Below are 21705 nucleotides of genomic sequence, written 5' to 3'. Positions count from 1 at the left end.
GAGAATATCCAGGCTGTGGTGGTATGTAGGTGGTTCAGACTCCTGCTAGTCCAAAATAAGAACGTGGCTCCTCAAGGTTAACTCATTCATTTTGGAACTGTACTTATTTCACATTGAGAACAACTGCTCTGAAATGTTATTGTTATTATTACTACTAATAACATACTGTGCTGCTGTAAAACTGATAGATAATTGTTAAATCCTCTCATATGTTTGTAACACCCCCAAGAGTGTATGAAAAGTAGAGTAGATCTCAAAGTTATTTTTCATCCTTCCTTCCACATGAATACAAAATAGTGTATCTTAGATATTACCAATCAACACCTATCAGCCATAGCTGTGTTTTTCTGCGAGCATGTTCCCTGAAATAAGACTCATTTGTGAATGCTGCGGGGTTGAACTCCTGTACAAGCCATCATTGTCTGGCAAAGAAAAAGTGTTTGCTGGAGCTATTTGATGAGCTGTTTTTGATATCCTGCTCGGGAGCTGAGAGTTATTTGTTTTACCAGCACATTTGTGAAGCTGTACGACAGATAATGTTGTGGCAGACTGACAGGTTTTGTTTTCAATTTCAGTGTGAGGGATTGCAACATGACTTTTTCAATAAACTTCCCATCTCTGACACAACTGAGCACCTTTTATCTCGCTGAGAATTTTTCCTGAAGAATCGAGTTTTGATGTGGTGAGCTTCATTTCTACACACTGAGATAATTGGGAGCTTCCTTGGCAAGCTGTTCTAAAGTTAGAAGAATGGGGTGTCATGTTGTGGAGTTTATTTGCTGCCCAATCAAAGGCAAGTGACCTAAAATCATTTGGATTGAAGTCCTTACTGATATTGTTTGAGCGTTGGAGCGATGCTCCAAAACAGCTGTTTAACTAAAAGCCTGTTAATTTTTAAAGAATAACTCACTATTTATGAGATTTGAGGATCGACAACTACGCCCACCCATATTCACTGTCATTGTGAAGAACTCACAGATGGTAGAGTGAAGCACAGAGAGACTTCAAATAGAGTCTTTTAATTGATGCCTTTTGTGTGTTTGTGCGTGTTAAAGTAACTATTTTCCCTCACACCTTTGCCTCTTGATTTGGCTGAGCGTAAGTCACAGTATGAAAAATGATGATATATCCTGTCATCTATCCTGTATTTTTAGTGTGAAGGGCATGTCAGTGAAATATATTTAGAATTAAACACTGCATTTGATCTTTTCCTGACACATTTATGAAGACCCTCCTTTGCTCACTCTAGATGCACTGATTTAGACTTTGGTGTGGAGGGTGGAATGGCAACCTTATGGAGACAATCTTACTTAAGTCAGAGATTGCGTGTTTCCTGGATTGGTTTGTTGGGCTGGTTTGGAGAGACACAAGCGTGTGAAGCACGGCAGTTCCAAGTACAGAGCTGAAATGAGCCATGTAAATGAAGAAAACCCAGTCATAAATGAGGCACTCTTCTTTTCAATGTTTCGCTCCAGAGTCTGCTCTAGTGTTGGACAGGACTCATTTTCCTGGGTAAAACAAGGATTTCTCCTTGCAACAAACCATGCTCACAGGTGTGCACAAGAACACGTGCACACTGTCTGCACATACTGTACCTTTGGAATGCGCTAAATGAAGATGCAATTTCTTCATGCAAAAGCTTGACAGCTCAAATAACGGACCGTTTCTCTGTTTTTACCTGTCAGGATGCTTTTGTTTTGGAAGAAGCCTGTGATTACAAGCATTGCCTTCAAATCCATGTAATGATTTGATCTGTTTAATGATGAATTGATGGCCATTTATAAAAACAATTTTGGGTCGTTGACTAGTTCACGTTGATTGTAGTGACCTACTGGCGGGAGATACTTGTTAGCCTCAAATTTAAAAGTCAAAAAGCAAAGTATGGGACAATGTGCCGACACTGCCGAGAATGTGCCAAGACCTGCATGTTCATACGTAACTTTTGTCCATGTATGTGTTCTCTGTGCTATAGAAAGACAGCATGCACAACCTGTTAGGAATGAACCTGTCATGAGCTTCATAGCGCAGATAAGATGCTGGAAAGTCTGTGCATGAGAGCCTAAACCCATTTTATTAACTCCCTGAAAACATCTCAGCACATTGTATAATCATAATAATGCATTTCCATGGCTAGAGGGCAGCATGAAAACGGCCAAATTAGCCTGGAATTAACTTCTGTGGAGTTATTTAACCGGCTTTGGTTCCTATTTTCTTTCACAATCCAATGCAGTTATTATCTTTAATGCCTCATATGAGATTTCCTCGTGGTTCTTTGCTGCGAAAATAGAGATGACTTTTGTAGTTCCTTGCCTTAGGAATACACTGGAACAATAAAAGTGGTGGTGCATCCTAATACACGCCGCACAATAGCTTTATTATAGTAGCGGCTGGAGAGGTTATTTAGTTGTTCTGTAATTCCCTTTTTCTGATATCTAGCTAAGCTCCACAGGATCGGATGAGAAGGAATCGATACAGCGCCTCACTCTGATGTTGCTTATGATAAGAAAATAAGAGGTAAACTTGGTTGCTTATTGGATGTAGTTCTGATTTGTGATTTGCTTCGTCATCATAATATTCCTTGTTAAATGGTATTATTTTACTCAATAAAACTCTCAAAATCCAGAATTTCATTTAAAGATATGAAGTTTCACAAGACCAAATCAATGGTGGTAAATAGTAGATCGTGTTTTTGGCCTGTATGGAGTAATTGACCCGGTGGGAATTTTTTTCTCACAAGAATCCAAAACGTTTGAGATAAAAGAGGAACGGTGCTAGTCTTTTGAATGCATGAAGTTAACAGCCTCAGAAAACTGATAAAAAAAGTAAATAAAAAGGCATATAAATTCGGGACATGGTGCTTAGACATCTCTGTCTGGGATAGCTTCATTATTCACAGATCTGAAATTCACGACCCAACCAGTGGCAATTTCCGAACCATGCGCCGATCATGACCATCATGTCGTCCACTGAAATTTCCATCCCGCCCACTGGTCTGCCAGCTGGTATCGAATCGTAATAATATCAGTATCAGCAGATTCCAAAAATATCGGGATGCGAACATAAGTGAATAAATGTGGAACCCTTGTCTGAAATGGATGAAAGGGACCAAAACCTGAAAATCTTAAAAATTCCATTGGAATCTGAAGTTTGCTACTCAATCTACATTGGAATACAAACTGTCTAACATCGGCCAATATAAATATTTATGCTGATATGCATCCCTAAAATGAGCTGGTGGATTTGGTGAAATTCAGTTGAGGGGAAATAACAAAAGAGCTCACATGTAATCTGTCTGGAATATATACTGCAGACATTTTCAATATGGCTGAAATGGATATGTCTTTGCAGTGCTAACTTGATGAACGCAGTTTAAGTGTTCATATAATAATGAGGACATTTTCACTCTGGCCACTCAATGTATGAATATCTTGTGTCAGCAGGACAAGTGTGAATATGACTGAATGAAATGGATAAACCATCTGGAGCACAAGTGAATCATTTTTGTTGACAAAAATCCATTGACGTAATTGTATACATGACACCTTTCTGCTGTAGACACCGTGATTATATTATTTTTTTGAGTGGCTAAATAATTTACTGCTATTTTTTTGCCCAATGCTCTCACAAATATGGCTTATTGTTAAGTCTTGCCGTGCTCTTGTTTTCGTCAGAGCCAAAGGTGTTTTCCATCAACGTTGTGCAGTTGCTGTCCTTTGCGTGACCATGAGATGACAGTATTGAGCTTCAGAACCCGTCTCAGTTGACGGACCTTCTCTGCCGTCCCCACAATGCATCCACTGCTAGATTTTCCTGAGAAAGTAAAGCAGACATTACCACCGTCTAATCATTCTTTCCTTCTGGTTCTGCTGCGTATACCTATCAAAGACTGTGCGTGGAGGGCTGCAGCCGGTTCCAGCTGATCCTAGAAAGCATGTCTCATGCTTGTCTGCCGCTTAATTCCTTTTTTTTTGGGGTTTTTTTTTTTTTACCACCAACTTTTCACTTTAATGACTCCCGATATCTGTCTGTATTCTTTTTATTTTTTTAATTCTAAAACTCCTAAATGTTGTTATGCCGTCATAGTGCCCTTCCTTGATAGCATTAAGTGGCAATAAAACATGTTTTGTGTGCACTCACACACTCGAGCCATTTCAACAATCGATTTTGGAATTCATATTCGGACTTACTTACATCATAATCGAGTCAAACATTTTTGCTTCAAAGGTTTCCTCCTCATAATTGCATGTAATCCTTTTTTTTATTGTATTTTGTAGTATATATGTAGTATACTCTCAGGTACTGTGGTACTACCAAATATGATTCTGTGATTCATTGATGTTTCATTTTTCATTAGTTTTGTCGGATTTGATATGTCAACAGCTGAAGAAATATTTTTGTTTGAATGTACGTACAAATTGTTTGTTTAAAGTGTTGTTTTTGTTTTTTAGGATGTTATAAACTACCTTGGCTCTTCTGAGTTGGATGAAGATGATCTAATGTTGGACTTGGACTTGTCAGATGATCAGCGACACCGTCATGGTAATTCAGAGCTTGTTTTTTATTTGCTTCAAATGCTTGTTTGTGACAGTGAATGTACTTGTTATATTCATCTTCATCACGTTGTATTCATTATTTAGGTTTAGCTCAATACTTTTCTTGTTGCATTAGTTTGTTTGGGCTGTTTTTTTCCTCGATAAATAAGTATCTAAACTTCTGTCCCTCTAAGTGAATATTTTCCTTAAAAACAAATCCCACAATGTTTTGTTGTTGATTTTTTTTCACTGTCAGTTCATGACATTGATATTACGATACATTCTCTCAGCTAAAAAACATGAAAAATCTTTCTCCTCTGCATCTTTCAAAATGTGTCATGACTGTGATGTTGCCGCACCATTAATAGTGATTTAAATCCTTTGTTGTCTTGCCGTCTGACTGCTACTCTCCTGACATGTGTCAGAGTTGAAAGCGAATGTCGGCGTAGAATTAATGTCTTCTGTAGTGTGCCGTGGAGCACCAGACACTTGAACACCGCTGTTCCTTTCTGGAATATTAAGTTGTTTTGGAGTGATTCTATGACAAATTTGGGTGGATGGTTTTAGGCTTCAGTTCTTAATGGAATGAGACAGTGCTTTCTACAGTGCTAAGGCGATAATGTAATCCAGTTGTTTGCTAGATTGTGATGCTTAAATTTTTTTTTTCCACTGATCTTACAACATTCTTTCACATAACATTCTAAGTTTGCTTATACAGAAGACAAAAACAAAGTAAAGAAGCTAGGTTGACGCTATTATGGTGGTTCGCAATAGTTTCATAGTGAACTTCCCCCTGTGCAAATCTGGCGACATGATCTGCCAAGAAGTTCATGTATTTGTCTTGAATTCATGTTTGATAATCTTAGACAACTCTGGACTTATCAAAATATTTTCTCTCTGAGTAATTACAGCAAATTACACCTGACATTTCAGATGGAAAGGAAAGGAATTAGAGAATTACACATTACAGTTACTGCCATAATGGCTGCAGCCTGTTTAAATTCTGATTTCTTTTGCATTTTAAACACACCAGCCAACTGCAGGTTGCTCTCCTGACAGATACTTCAGTTTGTCTGGTTGCCACTATCAGTCAGCGGGGGAAGACGATTGGCAAACATACAGTAGAGAGGGAGTCTGTCAACAGTCTGTTAATTAACAGAGAGGGTATTAATGTTTCTGGTTCACTCATTAATGCTTCATTTCTGGGGATTACCTCAACCCTCGCTTCTCTTTTGGCATATTTTGTGACTCTTTTTTTCCTGCACCATTCTGCTGTTCCACAGTTTTTACTCAGTTCAGTCTACATAACATGATGATAATAGTCAATTTAGAGGTGCTCTTTGTACAATAGATTACATTTTAGTGTATTGTTTTATTGTGTCTATATTCATGTACACAAATACCCTTGGCATCCAATTCTTCTGAATTACATATTTGCTCACTCATACGTTTGAAATACTTTCCACTTCATGACGCAGTAAGTCCCTCAACATGATGATGCCCTGTTTTAAAGTCATTGCTTTATAAAGTTCTCTCCCGTCTGAAATCTCGGTGGAGGAGAGGTCACAAGAGTGAATGTGATGACATGTGGCTCTGTCGCCAGCACAGCTCAAACCCACCTACTTTGATGAGATCGAGCCATGCAAGAGAGATGTGTCTGTGAGCGACATGATCTCTGTTTTACTCCTGAGCAATGTGTCCACCATCATAGGCAGACGTGGCAGAGAGACATACAGAGCAGAACCATGTCTTTTCACCAGTATTAAACACAAAGAGCCTTCTGAATTTTTGTGGGTAGAACCTATTGTTGACCCCTGACCCTTCACAGCAGAGTGGGCGTGGCTGGGGAGGAAAGATTTTAGATTTAGCTAAACAATTGATGGACGGGGCTCATGTACACTTTCTAATGTAAATATTTCAAGTCAATGAGAGTTTTCTTGAAACAGAAACATACTGCCTTGTACTAGAATGGTCCAAGATCATTTTAAAAGACATTCGAACAAACACAATGCCAATATCAACCCTCTCCATTTTCTCAGATTGACTTTATAAATAGATTAATTTATGTCATTTCAGTTTCAACATCTTAGATGCATACTGAATTGAAGGCCATTTCAGTGATAAATGAAAACCAAAAATGTATCCACCATCCATTAACTAGATGAATACTATAAGTGGAAACACTGAAATCAAAGTATTTGTTCTGTGTACCTCCGCAATCCAGTTATCAATAGCATGGGGAGAAAAAAAAACAGCAGGTATGCTAGAGCCACAGTAACATTAGTGTTTTAGCATTCTGAACATGGTTGAACTCAATATCTACTGTCATCTAATGTGGTTTGTTGGACCATAATTCTTGTCTTCTGGTGGCCGCAGAGGCTCACCTACATGGAAATTTGGTTGGCACTGAGTAATTTCTGTGGTCACGGGCCGCTGGCCCATGGTTAATGTTGATCCCTGATGAGTGTAGTGATGTAAAATTGCAGATGTTGTGGCAACTCAGATGAATCGCAAAATAGACTTTTGGAGACATGTTGTTTGGCTGAAGATTAAATGTAGTTTCAGCTTTTGGAGAAGGAACTTACTTTACTGTTGGTGATAATCTTAGCTTCACCACAGATGGGGATTCATATCACGGAAAATAAACTGCGATCCGTGCAGAATTTGCTCTGAATATTCCACTGATTTTACTGTACTTGGACACAACTCAACCAGAGACGCCCACCTCCACTTTGATTCAGTCTGGAAAAGCTCAGTTTAAATTAGCACAAGATCATTAATAAACACAAGTGTGCATGCTTTACTTATACGCCAAATGGGTTTCAAACTGAAGCATGAAATTAAAGTTTGATGAATCCTTTCCAAAAGTCGGGTGACTAAGACTGCAGCATAATTGAAAGACCCCAATTCAGTCTTTGTTATTTAATGTTTAAACTGCGAACCTCTTCAGGTGCACATGACCATTTCCTGTCCCGTACATTTTCTAGAAATATTTGTAATGGGATTGAGGAGTACATGTGTGGTATTACGTATGACGATTTGGCTCCTGTTGTCTCTATATGACCGCCATCACATTAAAATAGCGAGAAATGAGCTGCTTAGCGGAGGTCTGCTCTTTGCTGGCTGCTCATGCTCTCACTACCTCAGAGACTTGCCAAGTCACCTCACAGACATAATCGGCACTTCTCAACCTTAATGCTCTCAGGTGGCTTGTTGGTACCTTTATTAAAAAGCCAACCGTATTAGAGCAATTTATGACCAACAGTGTTTGGCTCTGGTGTCCTATTCTGACTGTGAGTCATGCACTGCGGAGTCAGACAGGGACAGAAGCAGACACTGGAACCTTTCTATAAAGCCATAAAGAAATGTCAGATGATGCCCTTATTATAAACCATGACCTCCGGGCAGTATGCCTGTGAAATGTACGTTCAAAGATTGAAGTCCTGCAAACAAAACAGAAAAAAAATCAAATATGATTGTAGAAAAAATTATATGCTTAGCTATTGTATAATGTGGTTAAATACATCATTGTCATATTTCAACATTTGCCTCGACTATTTTGAAGGGCTTTTCGATGTATATTGTGGTTCTGGTTTATATTGCAACTGTTTGTCCTATTTGATTCACATTCCAATTGTGATTTATTAATTTAGAAATAAATAATAACAAAAAATCATTCAAAATCAGAATAATCAAAATCATTTTTTCCCCGCAGAGTATTATTCACCTAATATAAACGCTCAATGCAGTTTATGTGCAATAACAAGGTGCCAGAACAGGTTCTGCCAGTAATATTTTGGGGGCTAAATTGTTTCAGCGATTGAGCGCCAATGTGTAGATGCACCAAGAGAGAAAGACGCTGCTGCGGGAGCTGGATTAAATGACCAACAGACAATTACTTTCCCTGCAGGTTTACAGCCCATCCTCGACCATCCATTTCAAAGATGGTGTTATTTCAGAATCTACAATCCTCCTGTGCTATACTGAGCAGCAGTTAGCGGAGAGCCCGATCCTAGCATCAGCTACGTGACGGGTCCTTGGTCAACATTTGACAATAGTTGGTGCTTGAAAATGAAAATTCCCACGAAATGATGTTGCGTCTTGGCTCCGTCATACTGTGCAGAATATTTTGGGGCAGAAACAGCTATTTTTAAAATTGCCATGGAAAAAAAAAATAAAAAAATGTATATATATATATATATATATATATATATATATATATATATATATATATATATATATATATGTATATATAGATATATATGTATATATAGATATATATGTATATATAGATATATATGTATATATATATGTATATATATATATATAGATATATATGTATATATATATGTATATATATATATATATGTATATATGTATATATATATATATATATATATATATATGTATATATAGATATATATGTATATATAGATATATATGTATATATATATGTATATATATATATATAGATATATATGTATATATATATGTATATATATATGTATATATGTATATATATATATATATATATATATATATATATATATATATATATATATATACGCACAGTGATACCTCGGTTCTCGACCACAATCCATTCTGTTCGAGAAGTGAATTGTTTGAAATCTGAATCGATTTTTCCCATTAGAATTAATGGAAAAAGAAAGAATGCGTTCCAAGCCTTAAAATAGTCTTTTGTAGGAGTGAATGTAGAGTGTCTGCTGCAGGTGCGCTGTTCCTCTATGTGTGTGGCCGCTGAGTGACGTCTCTCCAGAAGTGAAGAGGTGCCCGGTGCGTGTCCAGCTCTGAATGTGCGCTTCTGTGCAGTTTGGCTGTGACAAAGTCATAAACCAAGTAACACAGGACATGAAACCCTGGAGTGTGCGCTCCAGCCTCGGAGGTGTCGAGAGCGAGCACCTCCCCAGGGACACTCTACCACGGTCCAGTGAGGAGACAGAAAAGGTTTTACACCTCAATATGAAGAAAAACAGTCAGTAAATGTAGCTGCTTAGACGGGACACGACTGCATACAGAGGCTGCGTGATACACAATAACAAAGCGCGTCGTGGGTCAACTGATCGGTCCACGCACATTATGTTTTTTTCCAGCTTTTTTCGGGGGCGTTTGAGTTCTGGATTGTCATTCGAAATCTGAAGCAAAAAAATCTCTACATTTTTGTTCGAACTCCGATTTGTACGAATCCCGGTATTTTCGAAAACCGACCTGTCAGGGTGTCCCATTCCTCTTACCCCGAATACCTGGTGTAACCTCCACCCACTTACACCTGTATGAAGGAAGTACAAATGTTTTTTGTTACTCAATGATGTTGTTCTTGTGGTAATTAGAAAGTGCCTCCGCACGTATTTGCATGTACTGACTGATTTGTTTTTGTACTCAGTTTCCAGAGAGAATTCCAGTCAGTCCCTCGCATCATGCCTCAACCTGCTTCCTTCTCCAATGGATCAATCAGGAGATCGCATCCCAGGGAAAGATGCCAATCAAAGGTAAACTACGAATTTTAGTAGCCTATCATTAAGTGTACCACTGAGGTGAACAGAGAGGAAGGGAGCTTCTGCAATAGCCACAAAAAATGCAGGCTTTATGGTTGATCCATTGATCCCTTTTGTTGGAACATTTTTAGTGAGTTACATAAAGAAGGTGTGGGTCAAACTTGCCCTGAAGAAACAATCAATGAGGATGCTGTTTATTTTTCAGTTTTAGTATAATTATGTGGTTCTTTTTTAAATATTACAATATCTCATTGGCAATGATCCTGAGGTCATCCCTGCTTTACCTCTTTTTCTGATAGGTTTGAAGGAATGATTTGGATGTTCCCAAACCGTTGTAAATCACAGTAAACATTGGGATGTATCAACTGCTCAGCCTTTTCAACTTGATCCTTCATTGCAAGCTCTACAAGAAGCGCACTTTCTTTGTCTGTCATGCATTGGACGCCGAGACCACAAAGACAACTCACACACATTTAAATCTCTACATTCTAGATTTCATTCGTGGCTGAGGACTGCTTCTGGAGATGTTTCTAAATCTCTGACGATTTATCATCCCCTACCTGCCTTCGATGGGGTTCATGATTAGTTTTACAAGTTTTTATAACACACAAATGTCCACACACTGACACATGCACATGCTCGGATAGAAAGCTTCTCCTTGTACAAGGCTTGTTTCGTTTAATGGACCAAGAGGCTAGTGAAATGGTTATATAGAGCAATACTCTGTAGTGTAGTGTAGGGAAAGCTTGTAAAAGATCATTACCTCACCTTTTAGTGCCCCCCTCCCCAGTAGGATTTAGTATACACGCCACTCTGGTTATTGAGGGAATTCATCTTTGTTCATGTTTGTGTCACTGTTTTTGAAGTTGGTGCATAACAAACATGTATTTCCCCCTCTTCGGTATTATTGAAAGTGTCGGAAATTTCCCATAAACAGTGGTGTTTTCTAAGTCTAGACAGTGTTTGTGAGTCATCTAAATTGAACAGTGTTGAGAGTTTGTGTTCAAGGTTTTCGTTTGATCTGTGAATATTTCCTTTCATTTCTTACAATAATAATAGAAACGTGGCAAATATATGACACAGAAGCATAAAACAATCCATCGTGCTTTCATGTCTTCAGGGTTCAAATTCCAGCAGTAAAATTCTGAACGCAAGATGCTGTATGTTTTAAAATAACCATAACCAGTAACTAACCCAAACTTGTGTTACATAATAAATTGGGTTTTACATAACATTTCAATTTTGACAGCATTGTTCGGCATTTCTATATATATATATATATATATATATATATATATATATATATATATATATATATATTTTTTTTTTTTAGTTAAGCATGTTTTGTTGTGTCTATATTGCCTGGTCTCATTCTTAGGACAACATTTTTTATCAACAGACCATTGCTTGGAAATAATACAATCCTTGCTTTTTTGGATTCAACAGTGGACTTATTTCCTTATTATTTCCTTGTGTTATTTGCACGTTAAGTACAGGACAAACCCATGTTTCAAAGGAGTGGTGACTTCACTGCATTTTTTTTAATTATGAAAATGGTTGGTTTTGATGGATTTTTAATTTGTAATGTAGAAAATAAACTGGCACATGCCAGATGGCCACTGTGTTGCCTAAAATGCACACTGGGTGATGCAGTATATTTGTACAGTGGTGTTGCTAGTCAGTGTGAGGATTTCACTAGTTGGTGGTTTTAAATTGACCCCCATCTTTTGCTACTATAAAAGATGGGGGTTTAGCTTAACAATATAGTTATACAGTGGTCTTATTGATGTGACTTCTGTTCGCCCAATGTAGGTGTGTAAAACTCACAAGTGACTTGGGATACACTTCAGTTGTTAATAGGTAAAGGTAAAAAAAGTGCTGTTTGAGGGTTCATCTTGGCTTGAAGCGATGTGTGCACACGGAATCAACTATTTCTTATGTTTTACAAGCTCAAAATAACACATAGAACACACCATGGCACATGTGCATGATTATGTTGCAGCATATTTGCTAACTGCAGGGATTTATTCAGTGTTTCACTTCATGTTACTTCTGCTTTGCATTGTTCAATGTAGAGTTTAATAGAGAAATTAATTCCTGGTTATTTTTATTTTCTTTATGATAGTTCAGTTGATAAAATGACACTATCTTGCCACTAATTTGGGAGTTTGTTTGTTTGAGATTGTATGATTAACTGTACATAAACAGCAAATTTCAGTATAAAATTTGTCCAAATGTTCTGTTCTTAGTAGATATTTTAAGTGCCCTCTCTTAATATTCAGCTGCACGAATGCTTGGGAAATTATTGTGCCATCTCAGTATGACTGCTGTTGGCATAGTGTTCTCCCCAGCTGATTGTTGTTCGTACAAACAAGTGCAGATATTCAGGGGCCAGTCTGTTACCTGGCAATGAGCAATTAATCCACTGGCTGAAAAAACAAATATAACTGTTGATAATTTACTGCTGTAAAACCTCATGATTCTTCCTGGAAAACAAACCTGTCAACAATATTTTTATATCCTGGAAGTCTCTTGCTGTATTCATAGCGGGCCAATAAAAAAGTCCAGATGAAGGTGGTCTCTATTTGTCCTTCTGACTGTGGTTTGAAGGATTTCATTTGTGTTTTCAGTTTGTCTTTTGGTCACGTGTAAGCATTTTGTCAATACTATTGAAATACACGCTTTTAAGGTTGTCTCACTCAACCATCTGCTCATTATTTATTACTAAATTATTGACTAATATTAAACATACATTAATAAAATTGAAATCGTGTGATTTTCATTGTCCCTTTATCGAACAAATACATTAAAAGTAAGAGTTCATAAGTTGTCTGATGGCTACTTATCAGTGACAGCAGGGATGCACTAATTTGAATGGTGGCCAAAAATGAGGTGAACAGTGAAAGAACTATTATGCCAGTTACATGATGCAATGTGCTAATTTTCAAAGGTCATGACTCTCTCTCCTCTGAACAACTATTTCTATGAGATCTCACATTATTTTGAGTCCATGAGTGCCATCTCGTGAGTTCTGAATATTAGAGCACTGTTTCATGAGACATCATCGACCTGTCACCACTCAGCCTGTATTCATAGAACTTTAAGTTATATTAAGGTTACTCGTTCTCCACTTCCATGCACACTGCTTTATTCCTATGACCAAGTAAGAACTTATCTTATACTTGCGTTATAAGTAGAGTGACAGTGAAGTGTAGATGGCCTCAGTGAAACCTGTGCTGACAGACTCTGAGTGTACCGTGTGTTCCGTCTCGACCTCTTGGCTCAGAAGTCGCTTTAGTGCTGCAATTAAAAGAATTGTGTCTGCTACAGATGTATCACAGGAGCTGTTCAGGTTAGTTAGCCACTCGAAGAGGGCAAGAAGAGTGATGATGTTCTCTATTAAGACCCGCTGTTGTGGCATGACTGGGAACTCACAGTCAGCGCTGCATGCAGCCAGGATACGTTTTTGTGCCACATAAAGAATCTGCGCAGATGCACCCCTCTTGGAACATCAGCAATGAATTGGCATCCCTAGTGTTCACAGTTTGGCATATAAGAGCTTCTGATAAAACATCTGCCTAATTCCCGAATGCCTCAAACCTCATCTCATGTATAGTTTACTGTCGTATTCTGTGGCTAAAAAGGTCAAGTTAGACCAAAATTTATTGACTTACATCTGTGTTGGCACCCACAAGCTTGATTAATCCTGAATTATTTGATAAATCTTGTCCTTTTGTCTGTAGGGAATCTACCACACGCCTCTCTTTAGGGAAAGAAAATAGAGTAGGAAATTAAATTTTGACCTGTTGTGATATAGCTTCCTGTTTCTATGGTAACAGTTGCCTGCTTGTTGAGCTTCACGTCTGTCTTTCCACTTTTCAAAACTAGTGATTATTCCGTAGAAGAAAGCAGAAAGCCATCCTAGGAGACACTTCGAAATGCTCAGATTTCACAAACACACACAAGGTTTCAAATTCTAAAATTAGGAGCCAGTAAAACGTTTTCAAAACTTGTAACTTATGTTTCTCTGAATAGATTTTGGTCATCTAGCTTCCATAGATCATTGTAATTGTTGCTGTATCTATTAGTCCTACTGTCCTCCTTTCAAAGTTTGACGTTAATTCTACTGACTTGTGCTAGATTTTGTACTATTTTTTGCTGTTTTTCTTTTTCTTTTTCTTTTTTTTTTTACAGTGAGCAGTGTAGAGAAATAGAAAACACCAAGAGACCGCAAAAGAATTGCTGCTCTCGCATTTGGTTATCTAGTACACAGTGGTACTCAGTCAGTGAAACCCTCCAGTCCCCCACTGAGGTGTTGAGATTACAGAATTTGCTCATATACAGAAGAGTTTAATGTTATTCATACAATGTCTTTCAATTTGCCTAATCCCACCTGATTTTGTACAGTCAGCGAGAATTATGCACCCACATGGGCACGTCCCCGCAGTTCTTCCTCCAGATATATGCACCGAAGCCTACTTTTAAGAACGTGAAGGGAAATTCCAACAACATTTGGGACAGGAACTGGAGAGAGTTGCTGCTCAGCCTGATTTGATCATGAGGAAATCAGTCAGCCTGTGCTAGAATGGCATAGTATTGCCAACATTATTTTCGTCATACTGACACCAGCTGGTCTGTGTGTCTTTTCCATCTGAACTGCTGCTTACCGTTTATCACAGTGAGTTTTAGTTTCAAACATCCAAGCATTTAGCAGCAGACAGTGCCATCTTTTGGTGACACTGAAACCTCATCAACCCTTCAATACTGTGCCATGAAACCTCATCTTCCCATCACTACTGCTGAGTACTGACAGCGCTGATGGTTGCAACTTTCCTTTTTCTTTAAACTTGCTTCATCCATTTTTTATGACGCTCTACATACTTTGGGGTGAGGTTTATACTGTATGCTCACTGGAACCAGTAGAAGATCCAGCTGTCACACAACGGTTTGGCAGTTCTCCTCTGATACTGAAGCTGATGCGCTTTTTTTGTTTAATCTGCTTGTTAATGGACGCACTGACAGTGACGTTACAGAGACACATGCCCAGAATTTGATTCAATTAATAGTTTTACACTTATTTACAGTTAGTCAGAGTTTTCTGTAAACAGAACCAGCCTTATAGACGATATTTGATCATTTCATGCTGCATATTTATGCATTGTTCCAGAGGCATGTCGGTGGCGCTTTGAGCTACTCACTCAAGTTTAATGAAGCAAAAAATTGTGCTCAAGTCGACCTTATTTCTAAAATGGGTTCATACATAATATGGGAGTTAAGAGAATATTCCTAATTAACAGGTTTCTCCTACAATTTGACATTAAATTTATGTTCTGTCCCATTCTGTAACGGTATACTCTATTTGGCTATTAGGTTCAGTGCCTGGAGCCTGGCTTGTGCTCACTCTTTAGTCACAGACGCACTTTTGTTGAAGATGAGTTTAATGGTAGCATTAAATGTCCCTGGCCTCAGGTGCTGAATTCAGATGAGGTATGCCGTGTCTGTCAGGTAGACCGAAGGAGCGACAAATTAGGGCGATCGTTCTTCAGCAGAAGTGGGATGCTGTTGCACTGCAGCCACGGCTGTGTTCAAGTATGTCAAATTTGCCTGTATTCTTCTGTGGCCAACCCCCCATACATAGGTATGACAGTGTATGTAGTGTACTTTTCTCAGGATGTTTTATTGTTTTCTGTTTCTCTTTAATAGGTTTCTGTGACCCAAGATTTGTTGAAAGATGAAAAGGCGTCATCGAGAGCAGGCTTAGTAATATTTTAAGAGACTTATATTCAGACTCCATTTCATGAATGTGCAGTACCATTTCAACCCACTTGTAGGTGTGAAATTGCATGAACTGGGGGTGAAGCATTGACCAGTGTACCAAATGCATTTAACCTATTTGGACACGCTGTGTGCGCCTCCATGTCTCACTGTGACACAGCTAGTCAGAAAGAGAGAATAAGAGTAAGAGTGACAGAAAAGACAAACGACCCTGAGCAGAGAAACGGCCTCCCTGCCTGTAAAACATCTATCATCGCTGAACAGACTTGTCTTTAACTGGGCTCGATCCTGCACCTGCTTGTGTGTGCAATTGAATCAGACAATCTACTTTGGCAGCTTCTCCATAAAACTGCAGGCAACAATGACACACAGTATTATGTAAACCTTCATGCTGTTGAATTGCAACCTTAAATGGCCACATGTTTAGGCCTGACCTGGATGTGAATCAGCGAAGTGGAAGACCGTCATTGTCGACCTGTTGATCTCCAATGCCTGTCTTAACTGTATTGATGTGAGATTGTCTAAGTGTGGTACTGGTGTGGTACTGGCTGTCACTCCTGTCAATCATATTTCCTCTCAGGAGAAAGCTACCTTTGCTAGGCTGCATGAGTTGTATAATGGCCCTTACCATCCAAAGCTAATACTCTGAAGTACTTGTTTATGTAGTACTTCCTCCATGACTGTAGTGCATCTGTGAGAAAGGGGGACGCACCACAATGAGGAGGGGAAGCAGATGACTGTCATTCGAAGAATGGCTCAAAATACTCTGAGGCAGAGACATATTTTAGCAGCTAATGGACTGCTAAATATGTGTTTGCTGGAAATGCAGAGAAAAAGCTTTGTGGATTAACATGAAGGCACTCTAATCTAATGTAAAAGACTATCACCAGCGATGCTGATGTCAAACAAGTCCTCTGTCTGACACAGGACACCTTTTCTTTTCTTTTCTTTTCTTTTTTTTAACACATCCAGCTCAGTTTGCAGAAGCATAGCTGCAAGTGTCTGTGTCCGATCCTGAGGTTGAAATGTGGTGGAAATATTGGCTATGATTTTGCGCCAGCCAGTTTGACTAGAAGTGAAGGCTGAAAGCTGTGTTGCTCTGTATGTGTTTGAAGCATTTTTGGCAAGGATGTAGGTAAGTCCTAGCTGATGTAGCAATTAAAGTTGGCGTGATAAGTGATTTAAATAGCAGGAATTGATTGTTCTCAACAACAACTTAGCAGAGTAGAGAGTGTAAATTGGATTAATGGACTATCTTGTGAATTGTGTTTTAGAGTCTCTGATTCTCCTGTTTTCCTTTTTTTTTAAAGATCAATTTGTTGATTGTTTTTCTGTTTTAGATGGTACTCTTTCTTTTCACTGCATGTTCATAACCATTTGGTGCTGCTGGCCTCTGTTTTGTTCTCTTAGTTTCTCAATGTAATTTAGTAATAAATTAAGCGTTATTGGAAATGGACAGATTTTTTTAAAGGGGGCATGCCATACAAACATGTGGTGTTGTTTTGGAGACTGTATTGACTTGAAGTTGAAGGGTTTGGATGATGTTTTTATTTATTGTTTTATTGGTGTGAAAATATCAGCCGAGTGAGAAGTCAGTGCAGTCTGAAAGGTTGTCATAACAACCCATCTTTGGTTTAAGTAGATAAAGGCGCAATTTGGATAGCTTTTACTACTCAAAGTCAAATGTTTTTTTTCTGATAGATTTCCAGAAAAAAATAGAAAGAACTTATTAAGTGAACCTGCGAAGGTTTGCCACTAGACAAAAATGGGTATTCATGCCTCTGTTATACAGTGTGCACACTGCATTGTGTTAAGTGTCCAAAAATAAAAGCCCAACTATTGACAAACTTGGTTTCCTCTGGTCTTCATCTCCTTTCACAGAACACTACTTGAAGTTATGCTTTTAATAATTAGCAACTCATCATTGGTATTTATTACACAGATGAAGACTGCCAGAGAATCAAGAGACAATTTCAAGTATTCTTCAGTCAGACATTAAACTCCTAATTATTTCCCAGGCTGCGGGATCCCGCCTTTAATGCAGCCCTGATCGTCTGTTCGTCTTTTAATGATTGTCTCAAACACTTATAGTCATTATAAGATGACTTGGTGACCAAATGGTAAATTCCTGTAGTCAAATGGTTTGCTTAGCCTTTTGCAGAAGTGTGATGTTCACACATAATTATCGCCTAAATGGAATCCCTCTGGTCAGAGTCTTTTAATTCCTCTAAGACATCAGTAGTAGTGTGTAGTGATGACGCAGATACTACTTCTTTTTAATCTTGTTAATACATTACCAAAACCATTCAGCAATCCATTCGACGTTCCATGATCCTCATATAGCAAATCATGTAGGTGCACTTCACACTGACTCTGTCAGTGCTAATGTGGTATCCCGTGTAACTTATTTAGACATCGGCTAAGTTGAGTTATTTGTAACCTAAGGTGCAATGTATTGAGCTGTTGTGTATTAATATTAATGCTCTTTGGAGTAGAGCAGATACGGAATAGCCTTAACAATGTAATTGCGGTGGTTGCATTGCTTCTTAAAGGAGGCAGTGAGAAAGTAGAAGTAAAGTCAGGTGAAGACACACACAGATCACCTTGAAGGTTCAGTTTCCGGCCAACTGGAGCAATCACCTTTTGTGGTATCTTTGTCTGCAGCAAGAGTTCACCATGGGGCAGATTGGCCTGGAGAAATTGTGCAGCTGGGAGACAAGGAAGGTTGGATTGCTGCTTGGCAACGTGAGGTAGCACTAGTGTGAGGAGTGAAAGTGTGGTGCCTTCAGTCAGCATGTTACCTGTGATAGCGTGGCCAATTGCCACAATTGTTATTCAAATATAAAATGGGTGGTCATCACTGAGGGCCCTCCTGCGGTGTGCTTGGCGTGCTTGCCTACCAAAAAGGAGCTCAAGTCGAAGGGTTCTTCGACTTGAGCTCCTCACTTCCCCCTTCACTTCCCCATTAATAACCATTCCTTTGCTTTTCTCGTGTAAATGGTGTAGCTGAGATGTTTGTGGGACAAGGCTGGCGCGTCTGTCAAATTGGACCGCATGAAGATATTTTAAATTTTATTTTTATTTTTAATATGCCATTTTTGAATGTCACTTACCGCTACAGAGGAGCATATGGGATTTCAGAATTAATGGTTTCAATTTGCCATTGGGTCTATAAAACTTTCACAAATAAATGCCTAGCAACTGGTGGAGAGTTTTTAGATCTCATGAGGATTAGCGTAGAACATCTTTCACCATGCGTTGAATTTGGAATTGAAAGGATTTTACTCAAACCTAAGTTTTGATGGAGTTGTTTTTTTTTAAGGACACAGTCATACTTACTGTATTGTTTTTCAACATGAATGACACTATTTTGCTGTGGTTGTCACTAACTGTCCGGCTTGAGGTGCTGAATTGACTCACCAATTTCAGTCTCATCACCTGGTGCTGAACTGGTGCTGAGCTACGAAGTAAGTTTTCTAAACCCTCTGTTGCATGCTGCAAAAGGCGGCATCTACATTTTCAGTTTAACAAAGGAAAGTAGGCCCTGCTAAAACGATATCACCTGTCCTCAAAAGAAAGCAGGTTTCACTGACACTGGTCTGAAGTGTCGAGCAGAGCACTCAGGGGACACCGTAAGACTTAGATAATGCCTCACTTTAGTGTTCTCGTTGTCAGAGCGATGAGGTCAAAATATGATTGAAATGAGAAGTGTTGAGAAAGAAGACAGTAGTTTGGGTGAAGGGTAGGGCAGATGAAAAAGAAAAAATGGCAGCTAGACGGTAACCTCAGGAGGATGAGACAATGGCGCAGCATTGATGTGTGATGGATGAATAATCCTCAAAGCGAGTGAGACAACAGGGGGTGAGTTGACGTGACTAACAGTATATATGAGAATAAGAGAGGATGAGTCGGAAAAAGAAACCATTAGATGAAATGAGGGAGCAATTCAGTTTGACCTTTTCAGTTGGGCGTCTTTGGAGTGTGCTCACGCTGATCGATATTTTAGTGATGTGCTCTTGTTCCGCTCAACGGACCTTTCTTTCAGGGAAGTCGCTGTCCAACTTAATGCTTCGATCCTATGTTTATTTGGTGATTTTTCTGAGTGGATAGGACGAAAGGCATCTCACCTTCCCGCTAAATGACTATAAATCTCAGTGAATATGGTTCTCTGAGCCCCTCAACTCTGCATCTCTTCTGACGTGACTTCTTCTCCCCTCTCCTTTACAGGCAGACCATGAGTGTGGGGTGTGTCTGAATTTTGCTTTAAGAAATGGAATACATTGTCCTTTGAGTGACTACAACAATTTGTTTTTTGTTGCTATACCTGCAGCACTATGCTTGTGTGTAAATAATAAGAAATGTCTCATCAACCTTGAATCTGAGGCTGTGCTTAGATGGAGTAAACATGCTTTTTTCTGAACTGCGATGGCTTGTGTGAGTGAAGGAATGGCCAGTGTGTGAGATTACTGAAAGATTTGGGGCTGTTGGGTCTGTATTGATTCTGTGTGAAGAAGTGAACAAAGACCTGAGTCAGTGGGGAGGACGACACTCACTTTTGGCGACAACTTTGTCTAAATACAAAAAGAAGATCTAGAATTCTGGGGAGTGCAATAGATTCCCTGTTAGAATGCTGAGCCCACACTATGAAATTTGCCCTCCAAATTTGTTCTGAATTCTGAAGAGGTAGCGGCAAGTGGTGAATCGGTGGCAATCGGGTATTTGGACAAACTTCTCCTCACTTGGTGTTGATTTTGTTTTTGATTAGAAACATCCTATAAACTAAATTATAAGTGACGTGTCTAACACCACATTGCTTGTCTATTGTGACCGTGTCTGACAAGCATGTTGACTGGTTATTTCAGGGCCAGTTTGTCTCCATCAGTCTCACACAGAAAGAACACACTCATCCTTATTTTCTTGCAAGTTACTGTTATATAAGTTGAAAAGGTAATTAAATGTCGATAGACACTTGACCATCCCAAGGTGCCAGCAAGGATAGGGCTCCTCTGAATATCTCTAAATATCTGGAGGAAGGAAAAGTGCTCATGATTAAAACAAATTTTCATTGCGTTGTTTTACACACATCACTAGAGGGAATACAATTTTGGTAATATTTACACATTCTTCCTCATTCCACATGCTCAGAACCCCTTCACCCATTTATCACCTTGTGCCGCACAGCAGCTTTTTAATCATGTTTTGTTGTGTTTTCTTTCTTGTCTTCAGCGTTTGGTAGATGTTCACGTTAAACCCCCCACACCCACTTCCATTGAACATATTATATACCCTCCGAAGCTTATTCAAGCATGTATGCCAATGGCTTTCCAGTGTGTGTTTCCATGACGACTCCCATATCAATGTCGTCTTGGACTCGGTGCACATTACAATTTGAACCAAATATTTCTTATTTCCATGCATTATTTAAAATGCAGAGATTTCCTGGGTCTTTTTCGGGCTGAAGGACATAGGAGTTTTAGTGAATGAAATGTGATACTAAATTAACAGAGGTGTGTGCGAGCCAGTGTGTGTACATTTGAAAGTTTGGGGTTATGAATATACCTTGTCAATAACTTCAAGTCAATTATGTGGTCATAATTCACTTGATGGCATTTTAAAGACTTTTACGTTTTCTTTAAATTGTTGTATAGAATGGTGAAATTGCTTGGTAAAATTTCAACTCTTAAAAAGTGATGTAAAATGACTTTGAAGACAGTTTTTTTTTTATGAGTAAAGTCAATGTTAATAGTGTGTTGTGATTTGTCACAAAAGAGGAGCAGTAGTGTGTGTGTCATTAAGCCTTTGCACTCTTGTTGACAGCTCCTCCTCACATAAGTCATTTATATTAAGCAGATGATGCTGATGGTGACATAAAGGATATAGGCCAT

The 21705-nt window shown here is 38.7% G+C and overlaps 1 protein-coding gene across 5 annotated transcripts in view; it reads left to right on the top strand.

Annotated features, from left to right (window-relative positions):
- Nucleotides 1–21705, top strand: part of ccser1 (coiled-coil serine-rich protein 1) — a 98071-nt gene that overhangs the window by 10675 nt on the left and 65691 nt on the right. For all 5 annotated transcript variants that reach the window (XM_053869515.1, XM_053869516.1, XM_053869517.1 and 2 more), the window contains exons 5-6: nt 4449–4539; nt 9934–10039. In XM_053869515.1, the coding sequence (XP_053725490.1) occupies nt 4449–4539; nt 9934–10039 (197 nt within the window). The remainder of the gene's footprint in view (nt 1–4448; nt 4540–9933; nt 10040–21705) is intronic.

Source organism: Synchiropus splendidus, chromosome 7 (assembly GCF_027744825.2).
Source record: "Synchiropus splendidus isolate RoL2022-P1 chromosome 7, RoL_Sspl_1.0, whole genome shotgun sequence".
Taxonomy (NCBI): domain Eukaryota; kingdom Metazoa; phylum Chordata; class Actinopteri; order Syngnathiformes; family Callionymidae; genus Synchiropus; species Synchiropus splendidus.
The sequence above is the reverse complement of the archived record's forward strand: the minus strand, read 5'-3'. Positions and strand labels throughout refer to the sequence as shown.